Source organism: Geospiza fortis, unplaced genomic scaffold, assembly GCF_000277835.1.
Source record: "Geospiza fortis unplaced genomic scaffold, GeoFor_1.0 scaffold106, whole genome shotgun sequence".
Classification (NCBI taxonomy): Eukaryota; Metazoa; Chordata; class Aves; order Passeriformes; family Thraupidae; genus Geospiza; species Geospiza fortis.
The window spans coordinates 307,524-329,246 of record NW_005054377.1 but is presented as its reverse complement, the minus strand read 5'-3'; the positions used below and the strand labels follow the sequence as shown (position 1 = coordinate 329,246).

At 36.4% G+C, this 21,723-nt stretch overlaps 1 protein-coding gene across 2 annotated transcripts in view; it reads right to left on the bottom strand.

The window, feature by feature from the left end:
• SUPT3H (SPT3 homolog, SAGA and STAGA complex component) overlaps window positions 1-21,723 on the bottom strand; it is a 254,162-nt gene that overhangs the window by 226,807 nt on the left and 5,632 nt on the right. For both annotated transcript variants that reach the window (XM_031060241.1, XM_005424937.2), the window contains exon 2: window positions 16,906-17,000. In XM_031060241.1, coding sequence (XP_030916101.1) covers window positions 16,906-17,000 — 95 coding nt within the window. The remainder of the gene's footprint in view (window positions 1-16,905; window positions 17,001-21,723) is intronic.

Sequence of the window (21,723 nt, the reverse complement as noted above, 5' to 3'; positions counted from 1 at the left end):
AGAGGAAAACATAAAAAATGCACAGATTACAGAATAATTTTAAAAACTCCGTTGGATGAGACACATCCCAATGTCTTTGTAACTAACCTAGTGCCTAGAGCTGTATCCCTCTTCCACTGGCCCCTTACAGAACCATTGTCACTTGCTTTTCTGGTGCACCTTAAGGAAGGACCCAGGTAATGCTGAAAAGCAGTGCAGTATGTTAGAAATGCAAATTTCTACAGACAGTGATGATGGAAGAAGGCCTAGCTAAATGCAGTTACACCAATACAACTGCTTATAGTAGCACACTTCTTTTTATAACATAATAGATAACATTTGTACAAGAGGGTTTATTAGCAGAGTTATTCTGACAAACAATAACATCTTTTGATGCTACAGAAAAGCTGCTCTGTGCTAGCATGTGAGAAAGGTCAGATGGAAAACTTACTTCATACTCTTAACCTGTAAACTCTTTCCTTTCCTGACTACTAACAAATGTCCTAGCAGGGGAGATCCACAGCTTTTCCAAGAACTCACATAGGGAACCTTTCGCTCTGTTCCGATGGAACAGAACTTGTGCACATTCACCTCAGGAGCGCTGCCCTCCGTGGCAGCTCTCTGAGTAACTCTGTCTACACAGGTCTGCCACAGAAAAATTGCCTCCAGATTTTCACTTCATTACAGTTTTATATATACACAAGCATATATCCATACACATCTGTAAAAAGCAGCAAACTTGACTACTCCAATCTGCATGCTATTAGAGAAGCAACTGTGATACTTCAGGAACCTCTAACTTGATTTCAGTGTTTGGAATAAGGGAAAACAAAGTCAGGAGACAGCAGCCTCTAGGAACATATTTTGCAAGACTGTTTTATAAGAGACTCCAGCAGGAAAACTAACACATAGGAAAAGCTAGTTTAGACTGGGATTATGCATCAAAGAGAGGAGCACCAGAAAATACTTGTCCTTGATAACATGCCAGAGGCTCAAGGGTGGCAGGAGCACTAAGGCTCAGGCAATACACGTTTTGTCTATGTGTAATTCATGTAACACAGCTTGTTTTCATGGCAATTCTAATGCTTCTTTCACATTTCCCTGTAAATTTGTTTGGTTTAAAGATTCTCACACATTTTGTAATGGTAAAAGTAGTAGGAGAATGTCATTTCACAGCCAAATATTTGACTCTGGCAAACTTGTCCTTTCAGCACTCTGCCATTCATTTCTCACGCTTCTGATCTTCTCAGTCTCAGGTCTTGAAAATAAGGAGCATAGGTCTGGTCCCATTTTCAAATGCCAGTTCTTGGCCATTGGTCTTCTCTTTCAAGGGTGCTTCTCAGCATCACCACACTTGTCTACTGTCCCACTATCTCATCCATTTTCTGATAGAACAGGGCACAGCTCCCACAAGCTGACTGCAAACTCACCTGAAGCTCTTGTAATGATAATAGATATGATTCTTCTACTTTCAGAAATCATCAGAAAGAATATGAGCACCTTACTTAAAATTTTGCAACTGTCTGATTTTTGCATGGCAATGGTTATCTAGTACGGCTTTTAAAGTTCCTGGCCCCACATGGAAGCAAGAGCCGCCTGAAAATCCTAGACATCTTAAGAACAAACCCTGAATCCCTCACTTCTTTTACAGGAATTCTGAAGATTATGGTTTTGTCAAACATTTGTCCAGTGCCTACCACAAAATACTGATCCATAAGTGTGACCTTTGTAAGACAACACAGATCAGTCACAATAGCAGGATATTTACAAACAGCATCATCAGTTTGGTCTTGCTGAGTATGTGTTTATTCTAGCCCCAAGTAAAGCTGTCTCCAAGGTTAACTTATTTTGATGCATAATTGAGAAGACTGTTCTTAAAAAAATAAATATTAAAAAGTCATACTTATGACTCACAACATCAGGACTTGGTAATTTTGGTTCTTGCTGGGAAAATGCTTAGCAAATATTGTCAGCAAAATGCTTCCATTTTCTTTGTGTAAGCATATTTTAAATCTGAAAAAAGCAATGCTAACATTGTGCCATCACCAAATATGGCTGTCCCCTATTTTGGGTTGGAACTTAAAGATATTTCAACTAGAAAACTGGTTTTGGCTGCAACTAAAAATTTTTAAAAATTCAAAGCATTTAAAAAAACTCACCAACTGCCTTGGTTATAGCAACAGTACCATACAGGACTCTGAACAAAAAGAGGCGATCATTGTGTTCTTTCTCAGCTGGCTTCTGAAAAGCAGAACTTACATGGGCTGCATGGTATTATCCTGCATCTGCACCTGATACACTCATACTCTTCACTGAAACTACTGCCAGACCTGACACTGAACAGGCTGAAATAGTCAACCCATGAAGATGCAGTGTAGCAAGGTGAAAAGACAACTAAAATTGATTAATTAAGAATACTTACAGTAAGATCAAACTGCTGGCAGGTGTTTGGTTCATTCTCACAGATACTATCAGGCCTGCCATATACAGAAATAGACAGTTTCTGCCTATCTCAATGATGAGAGCTCAAAAATAACTTTTTACATTTTTTTTTCCTGTTGGACACCACCTTTCAAGGGAGAAGGTATGGGGAGGGGGGTGGAAAATTCCAAAACACAGACTTTTTGGTGGAGAAGATGTTAGCAACAGTTTTAGAAACCATGATCAATGTGAAAAGGTTGAAGGAACTGAATAAATCACTATAAAGTGAATGGTGACCAACTCTTCCTTCCTCAGCATTGTGGTAAAAGACAAAAACAAATCAGAAACAAAGGAGTTCAGTATTCCATGGCAGATTTCAACTATGGCATGTATGCCACAATAGAAGCTCCTATCTTTGATTATCTAGGTGCCTGTTGGGTCTGTACTCTATCTATGTATCTTCTAAAGCCTGTTTGTGTCTTCAGATAGTCACTTTTTTCTTTTTAAACTATTATGAATTGATTGAATACATCCTCCACATCCAACCTAATTTTACATTATATCCAGAGTCACTTATTGGTCCTACTCTGTTTACAGTCTTGTACAACACAAAGTCATTTTTTACAGCCATCATTTCTCTAAAGAAACAAAAGGAGTAACTAGACTAGCCAAAAACCAAGTTCAGTGAAAATTGCCAAAAAATCTCCTTCACTAGAGATTTTGGATCAGATGAGACAGCTGGTTGTCAGGAAGGTTTCAGTAGTACAGAATCCTGCCTCAGTGACTCAGACAGGAATAAGTGGATTCTTTTAGTTCCCACCAAGTCCTACACCTCTTGTATTCAGTGATTAACAAGTGACACTCACTGATAAAGGTAAGGGCTTTGGTACATAATCAACTTCCCACATGAAAATGTTGGATGGAAATATTGCAGTGACTAAGGCTGCTGTGAGCAATGTGCTTAGGTGCACAAATTTATTCAACTGGTTGTAATATCCTTGAATGAAAAAGGAATGAACAACTTTCCATTTAGTATGGGAAAAAGCAGGTAAAAATCCGAGTGTGACATAGTGAATAAAACAGTACAAGCTCACATCCCAGTTTATCTACAGTGAATCTGTCTGCATGCCCAAAATCTGGCAATAACAAGTATGAGTCCTGTTATCTCTAGGCTTCAGTGACAGGTTTTATTTATAAAGAAAGGGGGCTTAATGTGGTAAAATGCTTAAGTAAATGCACAGTTATTTGTATCTCATTCCCAGCAAAATCAGTGCTATTATCCTTTTCAAAATCTGAAATAATCCAAATAATCTGCTGACACTATTCTTGCCATGCAAAGTACATATAAAATGTTTCCAGTTTCTATTACTGAATTTGGTAACAACTCACTTTTAATTTGCAATTGCAACAAAAACAGTCATAGAATCATAGAAGAATTTAGGCTGGAAAATACCCAAGTTTCAGTTGAACTATTAGTTTTCAAACAAGTCAAACAATAGGAAACAGTTCAACTTTTTTTTTCTTGTTGAGAGTAACAGTTAAATGTCTGATAGATAACTTCAGTCAAGATTTAGAGCTGACAAATGCACATTCCACAAACTAAAGTGCAGGCAAGGATAAATTTAAAAAATTAAAAACTGTGCACCCTAATTGTAAGCATGCGCTAATATTTTGACTAAATAAGAAAATTCAAAACCTCAACTGAATTACCTGGGAGGCTCAGTCCTGCTTCAGCAGCAAAACAATTGAACTGTCAGTTGAACTAAGTAAGTCATGTTTATGGTTAGGTTCTTTTACAGTCATATGTCAAAAGTGGCTACAAGACTCAACTACTGGTCTTTGCTGTAAAGTGTTTTCTCTGGTTCAAATAAATTTAAAAAGTCCTAAAAAAGTGTGCTTCATCTTTGGTAAAGGACTATTCCTTTAAAATGTTCACAAAGTAGCTCAGATTTCTGAAAACTGACACCTTTACAGGTAAATTGCTTGCTAGTATTTCAACCCTAAATAGATTTAAATTTAGGCCACCTTACTTTGGATGACAAATCAAGTGAGTGACTTAAGGGTAAAGGTCCTGACCTAGACATAGAAGTGATTCAGATTCTTAATCCAAGACTGATCATGCCAAGTCCTAAGGTTAAGAAGATACAAAGACAGTCACATAGTTCCTTCTACCAATGGTCTCAAGAGACCATACCTGAGACATACTGGTGAAACTCATGACTACCCTTATGAAAAAAATGTTTGACCTTTCCATTTGGCAAAAAATAAAGACTACATATATATGTTGTTACATTAATTATAAGCAAGCATATCAGAATAACTTCAGTAATTTAAATTTTAACTACTGTACTAGGCAAAACCTGAACTGCAGAGGTTTAAAGGCGTGCTGACACTTATTCCTTCAGTCCAAACACACTGAAAGCTTTTTGAAGTTTAAAACTCACTGCAATAAATTTTTCTCCACCCTTCACTATAATAGGAGGACTACTTTTTGAATTTCTTAACTCCAGGAGTGGTAGCTATATTCTTATAATCAGCACTGAAACATCCCCAACATCTTTGTTTTCAGCTCCAACAAGAAAGAAATGAGTCTTTCACCAACCACAAATAAAAACACATGAATATTACCTCTCTTATAGGATTAAAGTAGCAGCAGCTGTTCTTCATGCTTTCATCACCCCACATTTAAAGCAACAAAAGACTACGAAAATAGCAGCAACAGCTCTCATCAGCTGGAGAGGATGTTGGCTTTTCAGTGTAGGGCATGTGAACTGTTAGCGATAGAGCTACCAACACTTGTATTTAATAGTAGATGCTTATACAAGAAACATGTGGCACACATGGAAAGCCACATGGCAAGCTAACATGTAGCAAAGAATGATAGGAAAAAAAAGTCTAATTCCTACTTTATTTTTATTAAGACAACTATCTTCACTTGTGTGTGAACGGAGGAAACAGCACTGCCAACAGAAAAATCAGACGTCCTTGCAGATAGCAAACACATTTCACTATCACCTACTTCAATCAGACTAGAAAAGCTTTATTAAAACAGATGAGAAGACAAAGGGCACCATTTAAAACTAAATGACGTCCAGAAGTTTCTGCCCAGGGCCTTAATTTGCAATTGACAAAACAGTGTTACAACTTCCCTGTTTCAAAAGGATCATAACGATAAATCAATTAATAACTTTCCCTAAAACTGTATGATGCTATAGAGAGAAGTCTTTTTGTGAAAGAAATTAAATGTCCCTTAAACAGGTCAATCAATCTGTGTTTAAATAAGCCATTTTCAAAATTTTGGTCTGTTTTTCTGGATTAATCTAAACATTAAAGAAAAATAGCTGGTGGTTTGGGCTTTTGATTTTTATCTGTCTTAAGAATTCAAAGATAAATATTACCATCGTAATCCTGGCTCCAGAAAAATACTTTACTTGATTATTCAAACACTGCACTGCTTTTTCAAAAATAATTCTATAATTCATTAGAAAGAACCCCCTAGAGTTTCATCTCTCCTTCTATAACTTGATCACTTATCTTTTCAGTCATCTGAACCGTAACAGGACACAACAGATACCGAGTTGTCACTTTAAAGTCAGCACTGGGCACACAACTGCAGCAGTATGTGAGCGTATCTGGGCAGGCAAAGCAGGAGATCCTGCCAGTGCAAACTCACAGGCAGAGCTTGTTTTAATATATTGCTTTCCAAAAGAGAGTTTCATTCTTGAAGGAATAAAACTGGCATTTAACAGGGAAACAGAGAATAGAGAAGTTTGCCAACCTCTACAGAGCTTTTCTCTTGAAGTCACCAGATATGCATCGAGCCCTGTTTAACTTGTATTAAAGCTAGTTCAGTTGAGCAGATTTCAGTTTTCACTGCATAGGGCTATTTCCTTGTAATTCCATCACAGTCGGCACAAACAGACCTCGAAGGGCCTAGTCCAGGACCAACACTATTTCTGCAACTCTCCCAACACATCCCAGTCAATGACAATCAGCATTTATACCTCTACAGTTTTTAAAGCAAACTTACAGCTAATTTTAATGACATTATTTTTATTAAGTGTTTCAGACCTACACAGCTGTTGATTTCCACAACTAATCAATCAAAAGCAAAACTAGAATTACTGAGACGCTAAATAAAGAGACAAAGTTATTTGTCTGCCTTCACTGTTATTGATTGATGACTTACCAAATTATTAGATAAAATGTAGGAGAAAGATCTGTTTGTAGTGAATCTGCCAACTATACACATACACATTCAATTGGAAGTTACTAAGCAGTAGAGGAGCAAAAGGATGTTAAGGAAATCTATTTCCACAGATCACCCTCTTCCTGCCTCCTAACACATTTATTCTCATGTTTCCTCCCAGATAGCCAAGGAGATTCATATGAACTGGAAATCAGCGAAGTGTTATGCTTCTATATAAGCCTATATATACACATGCAGAGAAAGAAATAGACAAAATTTATTTTAAAGAAAACATGAATACCTTGTTTTTCTAAAAAAAAAAAAGAAATAGAGGGATATTTTTTCATCCTTTCCAATACTTTACCAAGTCTCCAGGTTTGTTCAAACTCCTTACTTTAAAAAATTCTTTCATAATAACCTTTAGCACTATAGTAGCCATACAAAATATACTCTGGTTTCAACAGTAACACAAAACATTTCACCATAACTGAGAAGCGCGACTGTACAATAATAATTATCCCTTCTTTTGTGCAGGTTCTCCAAAGAAACAGATAAGAGAGTGTTTGTGGGGGGAGGAGGGTGGGGAGGTATTTAACATTACATTATATTTTTTCAGGGAAATATGCAGAATTATTCCAATGCCTACATTTTAAAATACATAATAGCAGGAGTTTTGCAGTCTAAGAGAAAAAGTAGTCATAGGTACGGAGTCACATATTAAACCACATTGATACATACCTTCCATAAAGACGATGTATTTTCTCCTCTTAACTTGGCTAGTGAAAGGGACTTCCCAGAAAATCAAAATCTAATTTTATTTAGTAATTTTAGACGCTACTTAATATTGAAGTCTAGTCTACATTTAAAAATATTTCCAGAATAATTACAGTAGCTTTGCTATATTGGAAAAAGCAGTCTACTACTGTAGCTATAGCAGTTAAACCAGGTAGACTATAAAATAAAAGTGCATTTCTCTCACATAGTTGTGGAACCATGAAACCTAATGTTTGAATCTGGTAGGTTGGACCAAATGACCTCCAGACATCCCTTCAACCTTAATTTTTCTGTGATTCCATTTGATGGGATTATTATTTAACTGGTGCAGGAATACTGGCAAGGCATTGGGAATGGGTGTGTATGTACCTATTTAAATGAAAATCCATACAACATAAGGAGCACAGGCTGACCCCTCAGGTTATTGATTGCCTGTGAGTAATTCAAAATATAAAAGCTACAAGATTGGTTTAGAAGGGAGCTACCTTATTTGCAGAATTAACACAGATCTTTTTCAATACAAAAGTATTAACTACTTTAATAGGAAAAAAAATAATTTGCCATCAAATTCATTAGCTTTCTCCCACACTTAAAACAGCCAAACACATTTATTTATACTTTGTGGAATTCAGATTTATTCCTGTAAGGCTTTTTTTAAATCAGTATTTACACATCAGCTGTTCATGCTATCTTGCTGTGCTTCACCAGAAGCACAGCAAGATAACAGTACTTAGACTTGTACTTGATATGCTAAAGGCTTTAAACCCAAACAAGGAGTCAAATATAGACTGATGCACAATGAAGTACTACTGTAGTTTCTAAATGGATAGTCATGCTTTATTTCAAGACCAAAATATACTCCCTCAAAATGTTTTATCCAAATGGCTCTGAATCACAGTAAAAACAAAACAAAGGACATCTGCTAGCAATATACCATTGGTACAAAATTAAGTAAGTACTTAACACGCTGTCCTTTCCAGGGTCACAATGCAGTCTATTAAGGGTCTATAGATTTTCTGCTTTTTTTCAGGGGTAAAACTGTCATGGCTGTTGCCTTTTTAAGTAAGAAAAAGGCCCACTCACAAGCAATCCTGTGCTTCTTCAGAAATACTCATTCAGTCTAGAAACGGAGGATGATTCAAAACCACAACTACTCAATTTTCTAAAGGTTGTACAAATCATGTTGGGGGAAAGGGGAGAAAAACAATCTGAGCTAAAAATAAGTAACAAAGAAACATTATCGTTCAGAGAAGGGTACATTAGGTCAGAAGCTGCTGCTTTTTAACACCAGAAAGTCCTGAGAGCTTTTTGTCCAAAAACTGAAGAAGTAAAAGAAGTCACCAAGTCAAGAGAGCAAGTAAGTTATTTGCTCAGCATTTTCTACAAAAGCAAAAAGAACTTTAATCACAAACTACATGTCCTTGGTAGCGTTTCTTAAAACTAAAACCAGGTCCATTGTTCATATCTTAAAGAAATACCCAATATTATTTTGTATAATAAATTAGCACATATCATTAGACCATTCTCCTTCTTGTCCTTTCTCCACCCACTTCCCACTTTGCCACTGTCCTTACTGCGGTTTTTGCCATCCAGTTTTATCATAACTGTGAAATTATTATTTACCATTTCTAGAGTCAAGCTGCAAGAAATTGCAGCTTGAGTCTAGAAATGGTAAATAATAATTTCAGCTATTATTCAGTTACTTCACAGCCCTGGGAGCTGCGGAGGGGAAGGTGGGTTCCTTTCTAATCACTGCAATGCCTTCATGTGTCATTAAAAAAGGTCCTACAGGAACACATGAAAAGATCACATACTGGTCTGTGGGATTTAAAACTAAACATCATATAAAGAGACAGTGACATTTAATATGTAGTGTATTATATAATTTTTTTTTACATATCTCATATATGTAACAAAGTCAAATAATAGAGTAGAATTAACCTGATGAAAATTAAAAGTACAATAAATCTATTTATACATTTACATTTAAAAAAATGAATGGCATTATGTACTCAAAGTACTAGAATCCATGCAGGAGGATATATATTCCATCTACCATTATTTAGCTGGTTCATTCTAAGTCCCAGAGCCAGTGTGGGATCCAAGGATAAACTAATCACCTTCCAAACCAATTTAGAGAGAACGTCATAGTCTAAATTACTATGTTGAACTCACAATGATAGAGAAAAACAAGCACATTTCTGTAACTGCTCAGGGCTGTCAGGCACCTCTGAAGAGATGGACACGTACCAGGGGGACAGACTTCAGCATCACTCCAGCAAAATCTGGGGAGGATAATACAGCTTTTGTGCTTTAGGAAAAAAAGTAAAAAAATACATATAATTAAAAAGACAAGCAGTGGCCTCCAATGCCACAGAGCTGAGAGCTGAATAAGCCAGAAACAGCTCCTACAGGGAAGTCGCTCTGAGTCAGTCACCTGGGACATGGAGCAACCGGCACTTTCCTTCTAACTCTGGTCACCTATGGACAGCCAAACTGTACATTTTCAATTAATTACCTAATCCAATTGGAAATAATTGTATGGGGCAGAATGACTTCAGAAGAATCAAAAAGCCAAGCACAGCTTGGCTGTTCTCTATAGATGAATAATGTCCACCTTGCTCCTGTTCTCTACAGATGAATAGCGTCCTGTAACAATATTGCACACTACATACAATCAGTAGTGTCAAATTAAATATGACTGAAACAGATTGAAAATTATGCAAGAAGCTGCAATTTAAAGATTTCAGCATCTGCCAGTTATGGTCACAGCTACAGCTAAACTGGATTTTCAGGTTCAGTTTGCTAGAACTAATGTATTAGAATTTATTACACTAGGGAAATAAAAAAAGGTTTTAAAATGCTGAATTTAATTATAATTTTAATTTATGGCTTAATCAGTATTTGGTTACAACGTGTATGTCTTCACTCAAGTAGGGTAAATCGTTTCCAAATTTTATAATCTTTTACTTAGGTACTAGATGATACCTTAAAGCAACCTGTCAAAACCTGAAACCAGAAAGTTTCAGGAATCTAAGCTCAAAATCCTGGAACCATATATCTTAAAATATTTCAATTCAAAACAAAATTTCAAACACAGGAAGCTTAAGAAGCTGTATGCAACTCAGAACAACCTGAGTAGAACTGAGGACCCAGTAAGCTCAGAGAACTGTTCTCATACTTAGCAAAACTGATTTCACAAATGAACTGCAAAACTTACATTAACTTTGAACTGACAAGAGAAAAATAAAGTACTAGTAGAGCAGAAACACAAGACACACATAACCCAGACTAATGCTAAACTTCAGCTAATTCTGTTTATAGAAAAAGCTGTTACCCAGATTAATATCTCCAGTCTTCCCTCATAAAAACATCCTTCTCGTGTTTCTTTTTCAGACTGAGTACAAATGTAATTTTTAAATTATTCACAGAAACGTTCCTTCATAATTCTGTACAGACATTCAACAATTTCTTTGCTCTATGTATGTGTACTACTCAAGATGTTAATTAAGATCCTCCATCACCTCCTGCTCTTTCATAAATAGGGACAGGATACTCAGCAAAAACAAAGAGAAAGAATCAAGAGATAAAATGAGTGTTTTTCAGACTGTTTGACACTAATAAGGTCAAGTTCAGGTTGTATTTCAAGTGAACTCTGCTACTAAAAGGTAAAATGAAACTCTGCTATTACAAAAAGAGAGGCCTAAAATAACTACGCTTTAAATGCAGTACAGAAATATGGAAGCCTGAAAAATGAATTTTTAGCTTTTTTGAAACTCACTCTATTTCAGCTCTTACATCTTTTATTAACAGTTCTGCAAACCCTATCAGGCCTCCTCAGCAAAATCCTGTTGAGCTAAGTGCTGTGCAAAGAAGAGACTCTGCCTTTAAAAGCTTCAAAATACCACATCCGCATCAGAAAAAGCAGTAGTAATTTCTCACTAATGAATTTCCTTCCTGTATTTCATCCTACCTATAAAAGGAAAACTTAGAAAACTAGGGCCAGAACTATCTCATACCACTCTTGCCTCATGTATTTAATGAGGTAGATAGGAACAGCCACACATGATCTGATAACCATGTACCACATCTGCTGCCACTGCCCTTCCATCATCTCTACCCAAAGAGGAAAGTGCTCCCTGTATATTTGCAGGGAAGGGTTTCAGCTCAGTAGGCTAAACTGGTTATTTATTTTTAAACAGTGCAATCTCAGCACAATTCTGGGTTCAAATATGGTAAACAAGCATGGGACAAAATAGAGAAATTCTTTACAGTCCCAAATTACAGTTTGGTTAACCAAAGCGCTCCCTCAGCCAGGTCATTACTGATGTTTTCTTCCATCATCATGCCAAACGAACTATCCAAAGTCAGATGATTTTTCTGATCAACTTCAAAGCAAAGATGGATAAACAAACAACCAAAAGAAGCCATAAGGTATCAGTCACAGCAGGGCAGTGCAAATACTACCATATCTCATCATACAGTGTTATATAATAAATAATTACTAACATTCAGCTCAAACATACACTCATTTAGGGCTAGATAAATTCTGGACTATTTTATTAAAAACAATCATCTACACTGTCTATTCAGCATAACTTCCTAGTCTCTATAATCATTTACTTGTTTCAAGTAGAATCAAGGTCTGCATGAGCTCAGCATTCCATGAAACCTAAGACATATGAAAGCCAACACTCTAAAAACTTTTTCCTGGGGAAGAACTGAACCTAGCATGAGGTGAAACCTCATGAGGAACCTGGCATGAGGGAAATGGCAGTTCCCACATTTGTATCTGCCTCATGGGATGAGTCAAGTTGACACATTTAGATGTAATAGAAAAATAAAAGAATAAAACCACAAAATAATCAAGGGCATAGTTTAACAAATGTAAACTGGACTTGCAGCAACAAAACCCATTGTCACAAAGAGATGCAAGAAAACTATTTGTGTTTTGAAGATTAGATAACAAAATTAGATGTTTATCAAAAACCCAGTCGCCAGCTGACCTTGACAGCTAGCAAGAATGGCAAAGATTTTGTATAGTATCTAGAAATCAGAGAATGTATTTTAGTCACATAGTGAAACCCTTAGGGTAAAATGTTCAATGTAAACAGCCTGAAATGCATATTGTCTATATTTTTTTAGTTAGCATGTAATGGGAGTAAGTGGAAGTATTTGGGTGATTATGGTATTCACAACTGGATTAACATACAAACACAAACCAGTCTAGCAAAGCACAGCTCCTGAATCACAGCATTACTTTACTGCTACATGGAGTGGGCATTTCTTCAGCACTGAGCAACAAGTTCCTTGAATTTTCTAACTGATAAGAAAACACTGTTTTACCATACATAAGAACTATTGTTATCAAACAGAATTTTTATTTCTGCATATGAAAATAAATTTAGCATCAGATACTAGAAGAAATCAATGAGATCTTCCAGGGATTCAGTGGTGAACAAACTGTAATCTAACTCAAGTCAGCAGAGGTTATCCAAATACATTGGCGGGAGGACAGATCAGTTCAGAGGCCATGCTTCCCGTTATGTCATTGCACATTCAAAAATTTAGAATGATATTCCCTAAGATGTTGTCATCTCAGAATGGATGAGAAATCCTAAATAAGTAAAACCCCTAAAGACAATTTATTTGACTGACAAGTTTGCAAGGTAGCAACAGGTAATAAATAGTATATTTTATAGCTCATGCCTTATACAGGAAAAAAAATAGCATGCAGTGTTTGCAAGCCTGAAATAAAAATACATTTAATCTAGATACTCCTTGAGTGACCAGAGGTCTAGAACCACATTTAACTACCCAGTCTAAAATGGGAAATATTATTGACAATATTACAAAACCATTCAAATGCTTTAATAACAGGGATCATGTAAATATCCCAAGAGTCAGGGAGACAGGTTCAAAGAGTCTTAATAAAGATTTAAGAACTGGCCCCAATTCTTACTAGGTCTCTCCCATAACTTGCTGAATGCTAAAAAATATATATATTATAAATAATATATTCATAAAGAAAAAGGGAATATGAAGAATTTATTAGTATCTCTATTACACACTAACACAACACAGAAGTGTAATAGACGTGAGTGTAAGCAACAAGCTGGAGGAAGTAAAGTAGGAACTACATTTGAAACACCTGAACACATTATCACTGTCTGGAAAGCCACAATCAATTAGGAGCAGTAATTTGATACCATAGTAATGTATATTATTGTTTTAATATTCACCTCTGCAAATACAGTCAATAACCAGAAAGACTTAAACCAAATTAAAACACTGTTTTCCTCAATACTTTCACCATTACAATTTATCCTTACACCATCAAATTTTGATTTTTTGGTATGAAGCATGCCACAAGAGCTAATTAAGAAACTTCAGCTCACAGTAATTAAAATTTCTGTAAATAGCTATGATAGCTTTGAGAAGTCAAGGCATTTTACTGAGTGGAGATAAAAAACTCCCTCTGTAGCTGCAAATGGTTCAACATAAGTCTTTAGACTGTCACAGTTTCCAGAAATTCACTCTGCAAGTAGTGCTTATACTGAGAAATAAATGATCTCTACCAAATTATGAATTTTAATGACTACAGTGAAATCAGCATGGTTGTGAATCTACTGGGCAGAACTGTAATTTAAGTGCAACCCACCTAACATGAGCAGTTAGTTTGGAAAGAGGCTGTAGATCAGCCGAAGTTAAGTAAAACAAACCTCAGCAAAATGCACCAGATGCACTGAAAACTCTCTTTTTAAATTATTAACACCTACTGCTGTACTCTCCGTGGTACCATAATAAAAAATCCAAATACAAATAAAGGATGTAGAAGTTGAAGCAAGCACTACATAGCACTTTTCTCTTTTAAATTAGTATAACATAAATATAATTTAATTCCAAGGTCTAAACAATTAAAAGGCAAATGTAACTAAGCAAAAGGTGGTGCACTGCAAATTGACTTGTGTTTGGATGATCTGTGACAATCTGATTAAGAAGCATTCTTCTTAAGGTAATCAGCACATGCAGTATCACCAATTACACAGTATAATTTAGGCATCATACAAACCAGATTCTTTTCTCAACAAACACAAAAATTTCTTCAAATCCAAGGACATATCTTAAATATTCTTAAAGGACAAACAGAATAATTTCATTAGTAAAGAATCTACGTATACAATGAAAAAGTTGTACATATTTTGAGACAGCTTTTTTTTTGCAGTACTTTATTATTTCAAGACTCCTGTGTATTTCTTGCCTTCTCAAAAAAACAAAAAAATCCTTCTGAGCTTATCATAAAAACACAATTCTACAACAGGATTCAGTTGATTCCCTTACAGTGCCATGGTTCAGAAATAGGTGTAGTGTATCTAACAGATGTAGCATATGAATAACCTCCTCACCTTAAATGTGATTACTCACAAGCTTAACATTACACATAAATTTAAGCATTCCATGGAATCAAACACTGGCTCAACACTTCTGTGCTGTAAATTATACACTAATCAAAGATGCCATCTTCAGACCATGGGTATTCTTATCCAGAGATTTCCAGATCTTGCCACTGGTTACAACAGGATTTGATATTTTACTCCAAAAATAGACTTTCTCTTCTTTCTCCCTTTTAAATCCCTAAAATCCAACAGCCCATTTTTAAAAGCAACATAAACTACTACATGACATTCTGGATTAGCACTTAATGTCTCTATATGACTTATTTCTCAAAAGTTCATCTTCTTGCTGCACATGTTTTGTTGAGAAAGGCAGGGCCAGTTGAAGTTACTCTTCATATTACACCATGAAAACTATAGCAAATAGGTGACTCTTCTCTTGACAATTAGAAATTAGGCAGAGACAGCCTCTATTTTCTTTTCTTTAAGAAGATGTTACCTTTTTTGCACTGCATTGCTCCAGTCTTAGCCATTTCCCAGGATCTTGAGATGTCAGCAAGAATTTGTTATAAATCGCCTAAACGGGAGAATCCGTAACTTCCTAAATCACATCATTTATAAAAAAGTCAGCTTCTGTCAGAGCACAGAAAGTTCTTTTAAAGGCATTAACTTCATTTTATGGCCCCAGCCAAAGGAAACAGTTGTCTCTTTTTTTCTGCATGGTTCATCCCTGGCACTCTATCATTTTCAAAAGTCTCCTTTCTTTTTCCACAGCAAACAATAAAAATTTAAGTTTCAATGTGCTCACTGCAGTCAAGGAATTTCCTCAGCTCCTACTAGTTTAATGAAGCTGTGAAATATGTTACTCTGGAGCACAGATGATCTGTTTGCACAGCTTTCAAAGGATAACTGCACCAGTTCTGAAGCAAAATATCTATTTCTTCCATTTTTATGGCCAACAATAACTTCTACATTCTGACAGAAGCATGTGTACACTGGCGGGGAAGAGGAGTTTCAAAACACTTTATCAGGAAGTCCACAATCCAATAAAATGCAGGCTCCCCAGATACTGATCCAAACTGATGCACAAGATTTGACTCTGAAGTTTTGTTTTTTAAATACAGTTACAGTTATTTTTCTCAACCAAGAACAACAGTTGTATTTTTCAGAATAAATGACCTTAATAGATGTGAAGAATTAGCAAACAGAATTCTCTTGAGGAAGAGAGTGCAGTAATATTATTCTATCCAAAGAAAACTAAATACAGTAGAACACTGGGTCTGTCACAATGTACTCATCTATATTACAAGATTCAATGCACGAGGCAACACTCTTATTTACATTATACTGAAAAATACTCTCAGTGGAAGATATCTCATCTATCTGACAACAATCTAGTAATCTCATAAGGACACTTAACTGAGAACAAATTGCATCTTTCACTTTTGCAAAGAGAACTCTTTGTAGAATTTAAATGGAGACAAGTAACTCCTTATGCATCTACTTCCCATGTAATAAATCAGGTGAGAAATTGTTATACAATAGTGAAGGCAAACCTACAACACAAGACTAGAAGCAGCACAGCTTTTATTCTCACCACCAAATTACAAAATCATATAATAATCACAGCTTGAACCTGTGTTTCTGAGAATCCAGTGTTCATTTGAAAAAATAAGTAACTTATTTTTCTAATAAATTCACTTCCTGTCTGGCAAACCCCAGTTATTTACAAGCATTCCATATCATAATTTCACCAGCAATGTTATAATCTCAGCAATTTATCTCTCTGTATTAGCACTGAAGGATGTTAATAAAAAGTATTTATTTAAAAACATATCTATGACAACAGGAAGTTTAGGTTTCTTTGATGAAGGGCTGAGAAATACAGGACTCTAAAGACTTCTAAAGCAAATATTAAAAACACAGGTCTTTACTCAGCAGCATTTACTCTCCTTTCAATAGAGGATGTGGGTTTCATTTACCTAAGTCATCTCTGAATGTTTTACAAATCAGAAGAAAACACTAACAGCTCCATCACTAACACTTGCTCTTCTTCCCTCCATCACCCTTACTCACGCATTCTAAGACATCAGCTAAAAGATGAATACACAATGCAGATACTGCCAGATAGTCTGACTGAGTACTCACATCATACTCTGCAATTCAAGTGTAAAGCTTGTTGATTTTCTTCCACTGCTTGAAGAGGCAACTGCCGACATTGGGCTGGCCAGGGTGCTGCTCATCTGGGTAAACAAAGAAATAACAGCACTTACAAAACTTGTATTTCATTTCCAAGACAGCATACATCCAAGAGATGTATGCTTCACACTAGATATTTAAAAGGAAGAAAAGATATTTGGAGTAACATGAAAGGTAAAGGGTCTGCATGCAAAAAAGAAGCCTATGGGAGGCAACAGAAAGCTTGAGTTGATGTTTACTATAACCCAAGTATTGGAAACAGGTACTATTTCTAAAATAACGATTTAGAAGTATCCTAAAAGTACCAATGCTTAAAAGCATTAAGATAAAACACCACTACCCTGGAATAGATGGTATTCCCAGACACCAGAATCTCTGCTGCCCAATCATCTTCTTATATTCCTGCATATCCTAACCACCAGTAAATCATAGCTACACCATCTCCAACAAGGCCAAAGTGATTCTCACAAAAAGCCAGCTAAAAGTTTATGAGCACAGAGATCAGAAACTTCCTTTATAAAACACCCCCTTCACACACACAACTTAAATTTTTAAAACAGAAATGCATTAGAAAGAGTGAGACCTGACCACCATCACAATACTCATAGCACTGAAGGTACTATTTTTACACAAAGTATTTTATAGCTTTTCTATATAAATATCTCATTCAAGAATTTCAAAGCAAATCCAGGACAATTTTCCTTATATTCTATTAAGTAATTAATAAATCTACATTTTCCTGTTTAACAATATGCAAGTCAAATTGTAGCAGCGTGTAGCTACAGGGTCTCCACATCAAATGGCTTTGAGCTATTTAATTTTAAAAAATAATTAAATTTACTAAAGGACTGAGTAAGCAAAATTTTATTATTGAAAACTCCATTAATATGGACAAGGGAGTCTCATTTTTCCCTTCAAAAAAATGAATACAAAACTGCATACTGTGTAAGTCCCCTGATAAATAAGATTTATTCTCACTATATTTCTTAGTTTTCTAGTTTGCTACACACTAGTAACAGTTGAGTTGTACTGCTCATTTCTTGCACTATTAGTAGCAGTGACCATAAAAGCTTTATACTGCTATATCTTGCTGTGCTGCAAGAGAATCTCTCTTCATTTCAAAATTCTAAGATTTTTCTCTAGAATAGAAATCCACTCCACCACTTCCCAGGGCAGCCCATTCCAATGTCTGACCACTCTTTCTGTGAAGAAGCTTTTCCCAATCTGAACCTCCCTTGGCACAATTTGAGGCTGTTTCCTCTTCTCCTACATCTTTGTACACAAGCAAAAAGCAGAACCCCACCTGGCTGTCTCCTCCTGTCAGGGAGCTGTGCAGAGCCAGAACGTCCCCTCTGAGCCTCCTTTTCTCCAGGTTGAGCTCCTTTCCAGCTCCCTCAGCTGCTCCTCCTCAGACCTGTGCTCCAGAGCCTTCCCCAGCTCTGTTCCCTTCCCTGGACACACTCCAGCCCCTCAATGTCCTTCCTGAACTGAGGGGCCCAGACCTGGGCACAGCACTCAAGGTGACCTCAGCAGTGCCCAGCACAGAGGACAGTCACTGCCCTGCTCCTGCTGGCCACTGCATTGCTGGTGCAAGCCAGGCGCCATTGGCTTTCTTGGCCACCTGGGCACAGCTGGCTCAGGTTCAGCTGCTGTTGACCAGCACCCCCAGGTCCTTTACCACTGAGAAGCTTTTCAGCCACTCTGCAGCACTGCACCAGGTTACTGTGACTTAAGTACAGCATCCAGCACTTGAACTTGTTGAACTTCATAGAACTGCCCTTGGTCAATTAATCCAGCCCTTTCAGATCCCTTTGTACAGCCTCCCTACCCCACCCAGCTTGGTGTCATAAATTTAATTTTTTTATTAATGCTTTCATGTAGATTATCAGACTTCAGTTCATCTTCAGGCAGATACTAATTTAGGTCCCCATCCTGCAAGCACTTACACACATGTGTAACTTGAATCACAAGTTTACTCCCACTCAAGTCTGATTTTAATCACATGAGTAGTTACACACAAGGCTAAACTGTTGTCAGGATCCTGCCATAATCAGCAGTTACCAGTCATTTAACCTAAACAGTCAAATTAGTGAATTTAAAAAATAAAAAACAAGTAAAAACCCTCTTTAACAGAGAAAGGTGCCAGTATTTATAGGAAAGCTCTATATATCCATGGAAGGGATTTAAGAGGAAGCTGTCTTTGTATCCACCATAGCAGAAACAGCCTAAAGATTTAGAAATTTATATGTATTTGATTGTCCATCACTTCATTGGGACTAATTAGGATTAATTTTAGTAGCTATATTTTTATATTCAATACCACAGTACCAATATTCCTAAATAGAGAATTAAGTGTATTCATTAAAAAGTAAATAATGTTCAAAGATTTGAGGGGTTTTTTTAAAATTTAGAGCTTTTTAAAACTAATTACATCACTTGAAGCATATAACTATTTTCTTTGAACATCCAGGACAGAGATTGTGCCTCATCCATGAGGTTCTGTTCTGCAAATTTATGAAACATTCTCCCAAAATTCCCCAAAACCACGGGGCCCAATTCCACAACTGCCTCCTCACAGCGCACGACCTGTGATTCATGCATGTCCTATTCTAGAGGAAATCCTTTCTTAGGTTCCTGCCCTCCAAGTGGACAAGAACAGTTCAATTAAAAAAATTTGAAGACTTTACATCTCAGTGGTTTCAGAGCTGAAAGCTTATCAGCTAATGCTTCACTACAAACTTGGGTCCTCCTCTTGCAACCAAACAATTTAACTTTCAAATCAAGCAGGTGTACAGCATTTTCTTGACTTAAAAAACCAACAGCTTGTCAGGCTTCATCAGACCCTTTACAATAATTACTTCCACAGCCCACATTTTGTTTGATGGTTTAGATAATTAACTTCTTTACACATCAAAGTCCCATCCTCCGTACGTTCTATTTCCTTTCTTCCGGACATTAAAAAAAATAAAATAAAGATAATTCAAAAGCAGAAGCACTCTCAAATAAATTTTCTTCAGTAAGTACAGCTATCATGGAACTGAAAAGCCTACAGTGACCTTCAATGGGTCGATATACTGTATTTGTTTCAGCTCCAAACTGAAATGCAGCTGTTTGCCATATTCTATAAAATGAATTCAGATGTTCAGATTAAGTCACAGATTATTTCAATGTGCTGCATTTTAATCATGAACTCTAGCAAGAAGATAACTTCTGATTAACATTATTTGGACTGGTAATTTTGAGTTCCCATCCAAGTAGGCTCAGCTTTTATAAATACTTTTCTGCTAAGTAAAACATTGCAACCAAATGTATAGTAAAATACACACATTCGAAGGTATATATAAACACTAACATAAATGTTTAAAAGCATCTACTGTAATCTGTATGTCTTTTACATTTAAGAGTCATAACAGAAAACACTTGTTCCATATGAATCAGCAGAACAAAAGTTATCAGTTGAGGGAAACAAATTTGAAGTAATTTCTCATCAGGTTTAGGCCCATCCCTCTCAGCACAGTAAGATACCTGGGTAGATTTCTGTTTCATAACCCTCCTTCAAATTCATATCCACTCTGAAATTACCAAGCAATATTAACTTACACTAACTTTCCTACAATCAATAATTGATCTGTATAACCCATGTATTTATTCAAGATACAGCTTAGAGACATAAAAATTGGAATTCCAGTGCTCCTAAAACATGATGTAAGGGTTATACATTTGGGCAATATCCTATACTAGATTAACATGCAAATGCATGTATAAAAACCCCCTGCCATGTATAGGGACATCTTCCTTCGCATCAGGTTGCTGAGGGCCCCATCCAAGCTGGCCTTGAACACTTCCAGGGATAGGGCTGAAACCACTCCTCTGTTCCAGTGCCTCACCACCCTCACAACAAAGAACTTCTCTTTTTCTGATCTTAACCTCCCTGTTTCAGCTTCAAGCCATTCCCCCTTGTCCCATCACTGCACACCCTCCCTAGCTCTCTTGGAGTCCCTTTAGGTGCTGGAAGGTGCTCTGAGGTCTCCCCTTCTCCAAGCTGAACAGCAGAGGCTCAGTCAAGGCTTTTGAGAAGCTACTCAGACACCTTCACCAATCCCCACTGCTGAAATGTCACACCAAGATCGAGGAGAAAGATGCACCCAAAGAGTCACTACAGGACAGGCTGACAGCTGATCTAAACTCACTCAGGAAGAGCAAAAGTCAATAGTAATACAGTTTTCACTTCACCACAAGGTAAAAAATACCTAAGTTTGCACTGGGTCAGTTTAAAACAAATGTGGATTTGTGGATTCTCTCTGATATCTGTTTATAGGCTAAAGAAGGTGCAGGATTACAAAAAAATAGCAGCATCCCTGCAAAAATTTTTGCAGTGAATAACACAGAGTAGAAGTTACCCTTACAATGATTTAATTCATCAAGCATACATCTAACATGGTTATCACATCAATTTTTTCATAAATACATTTTGCATATAACCCAGAACCATGCAAAAATTTAAAGACTGACAAATTTTCATTTCTATAAACTCAAACAAAACAGGAAGGAAAGAAAAACCAATATAACTATGAATTAACACAAAATCAAAATTAATGCCTTTGTTTCCACATCCTCTACTTCAGAGTAATTAGATTAACTAGTCTGTTATCACTGAGTATTTCATGGCCTCACCAGCTGACAAGAGGGTATAGGATAAGAGTCTTCTAGGACTGGAGATGTAAGAACTTAATTAACTACAGGAAATACAGATTTTTGTTACTGCTC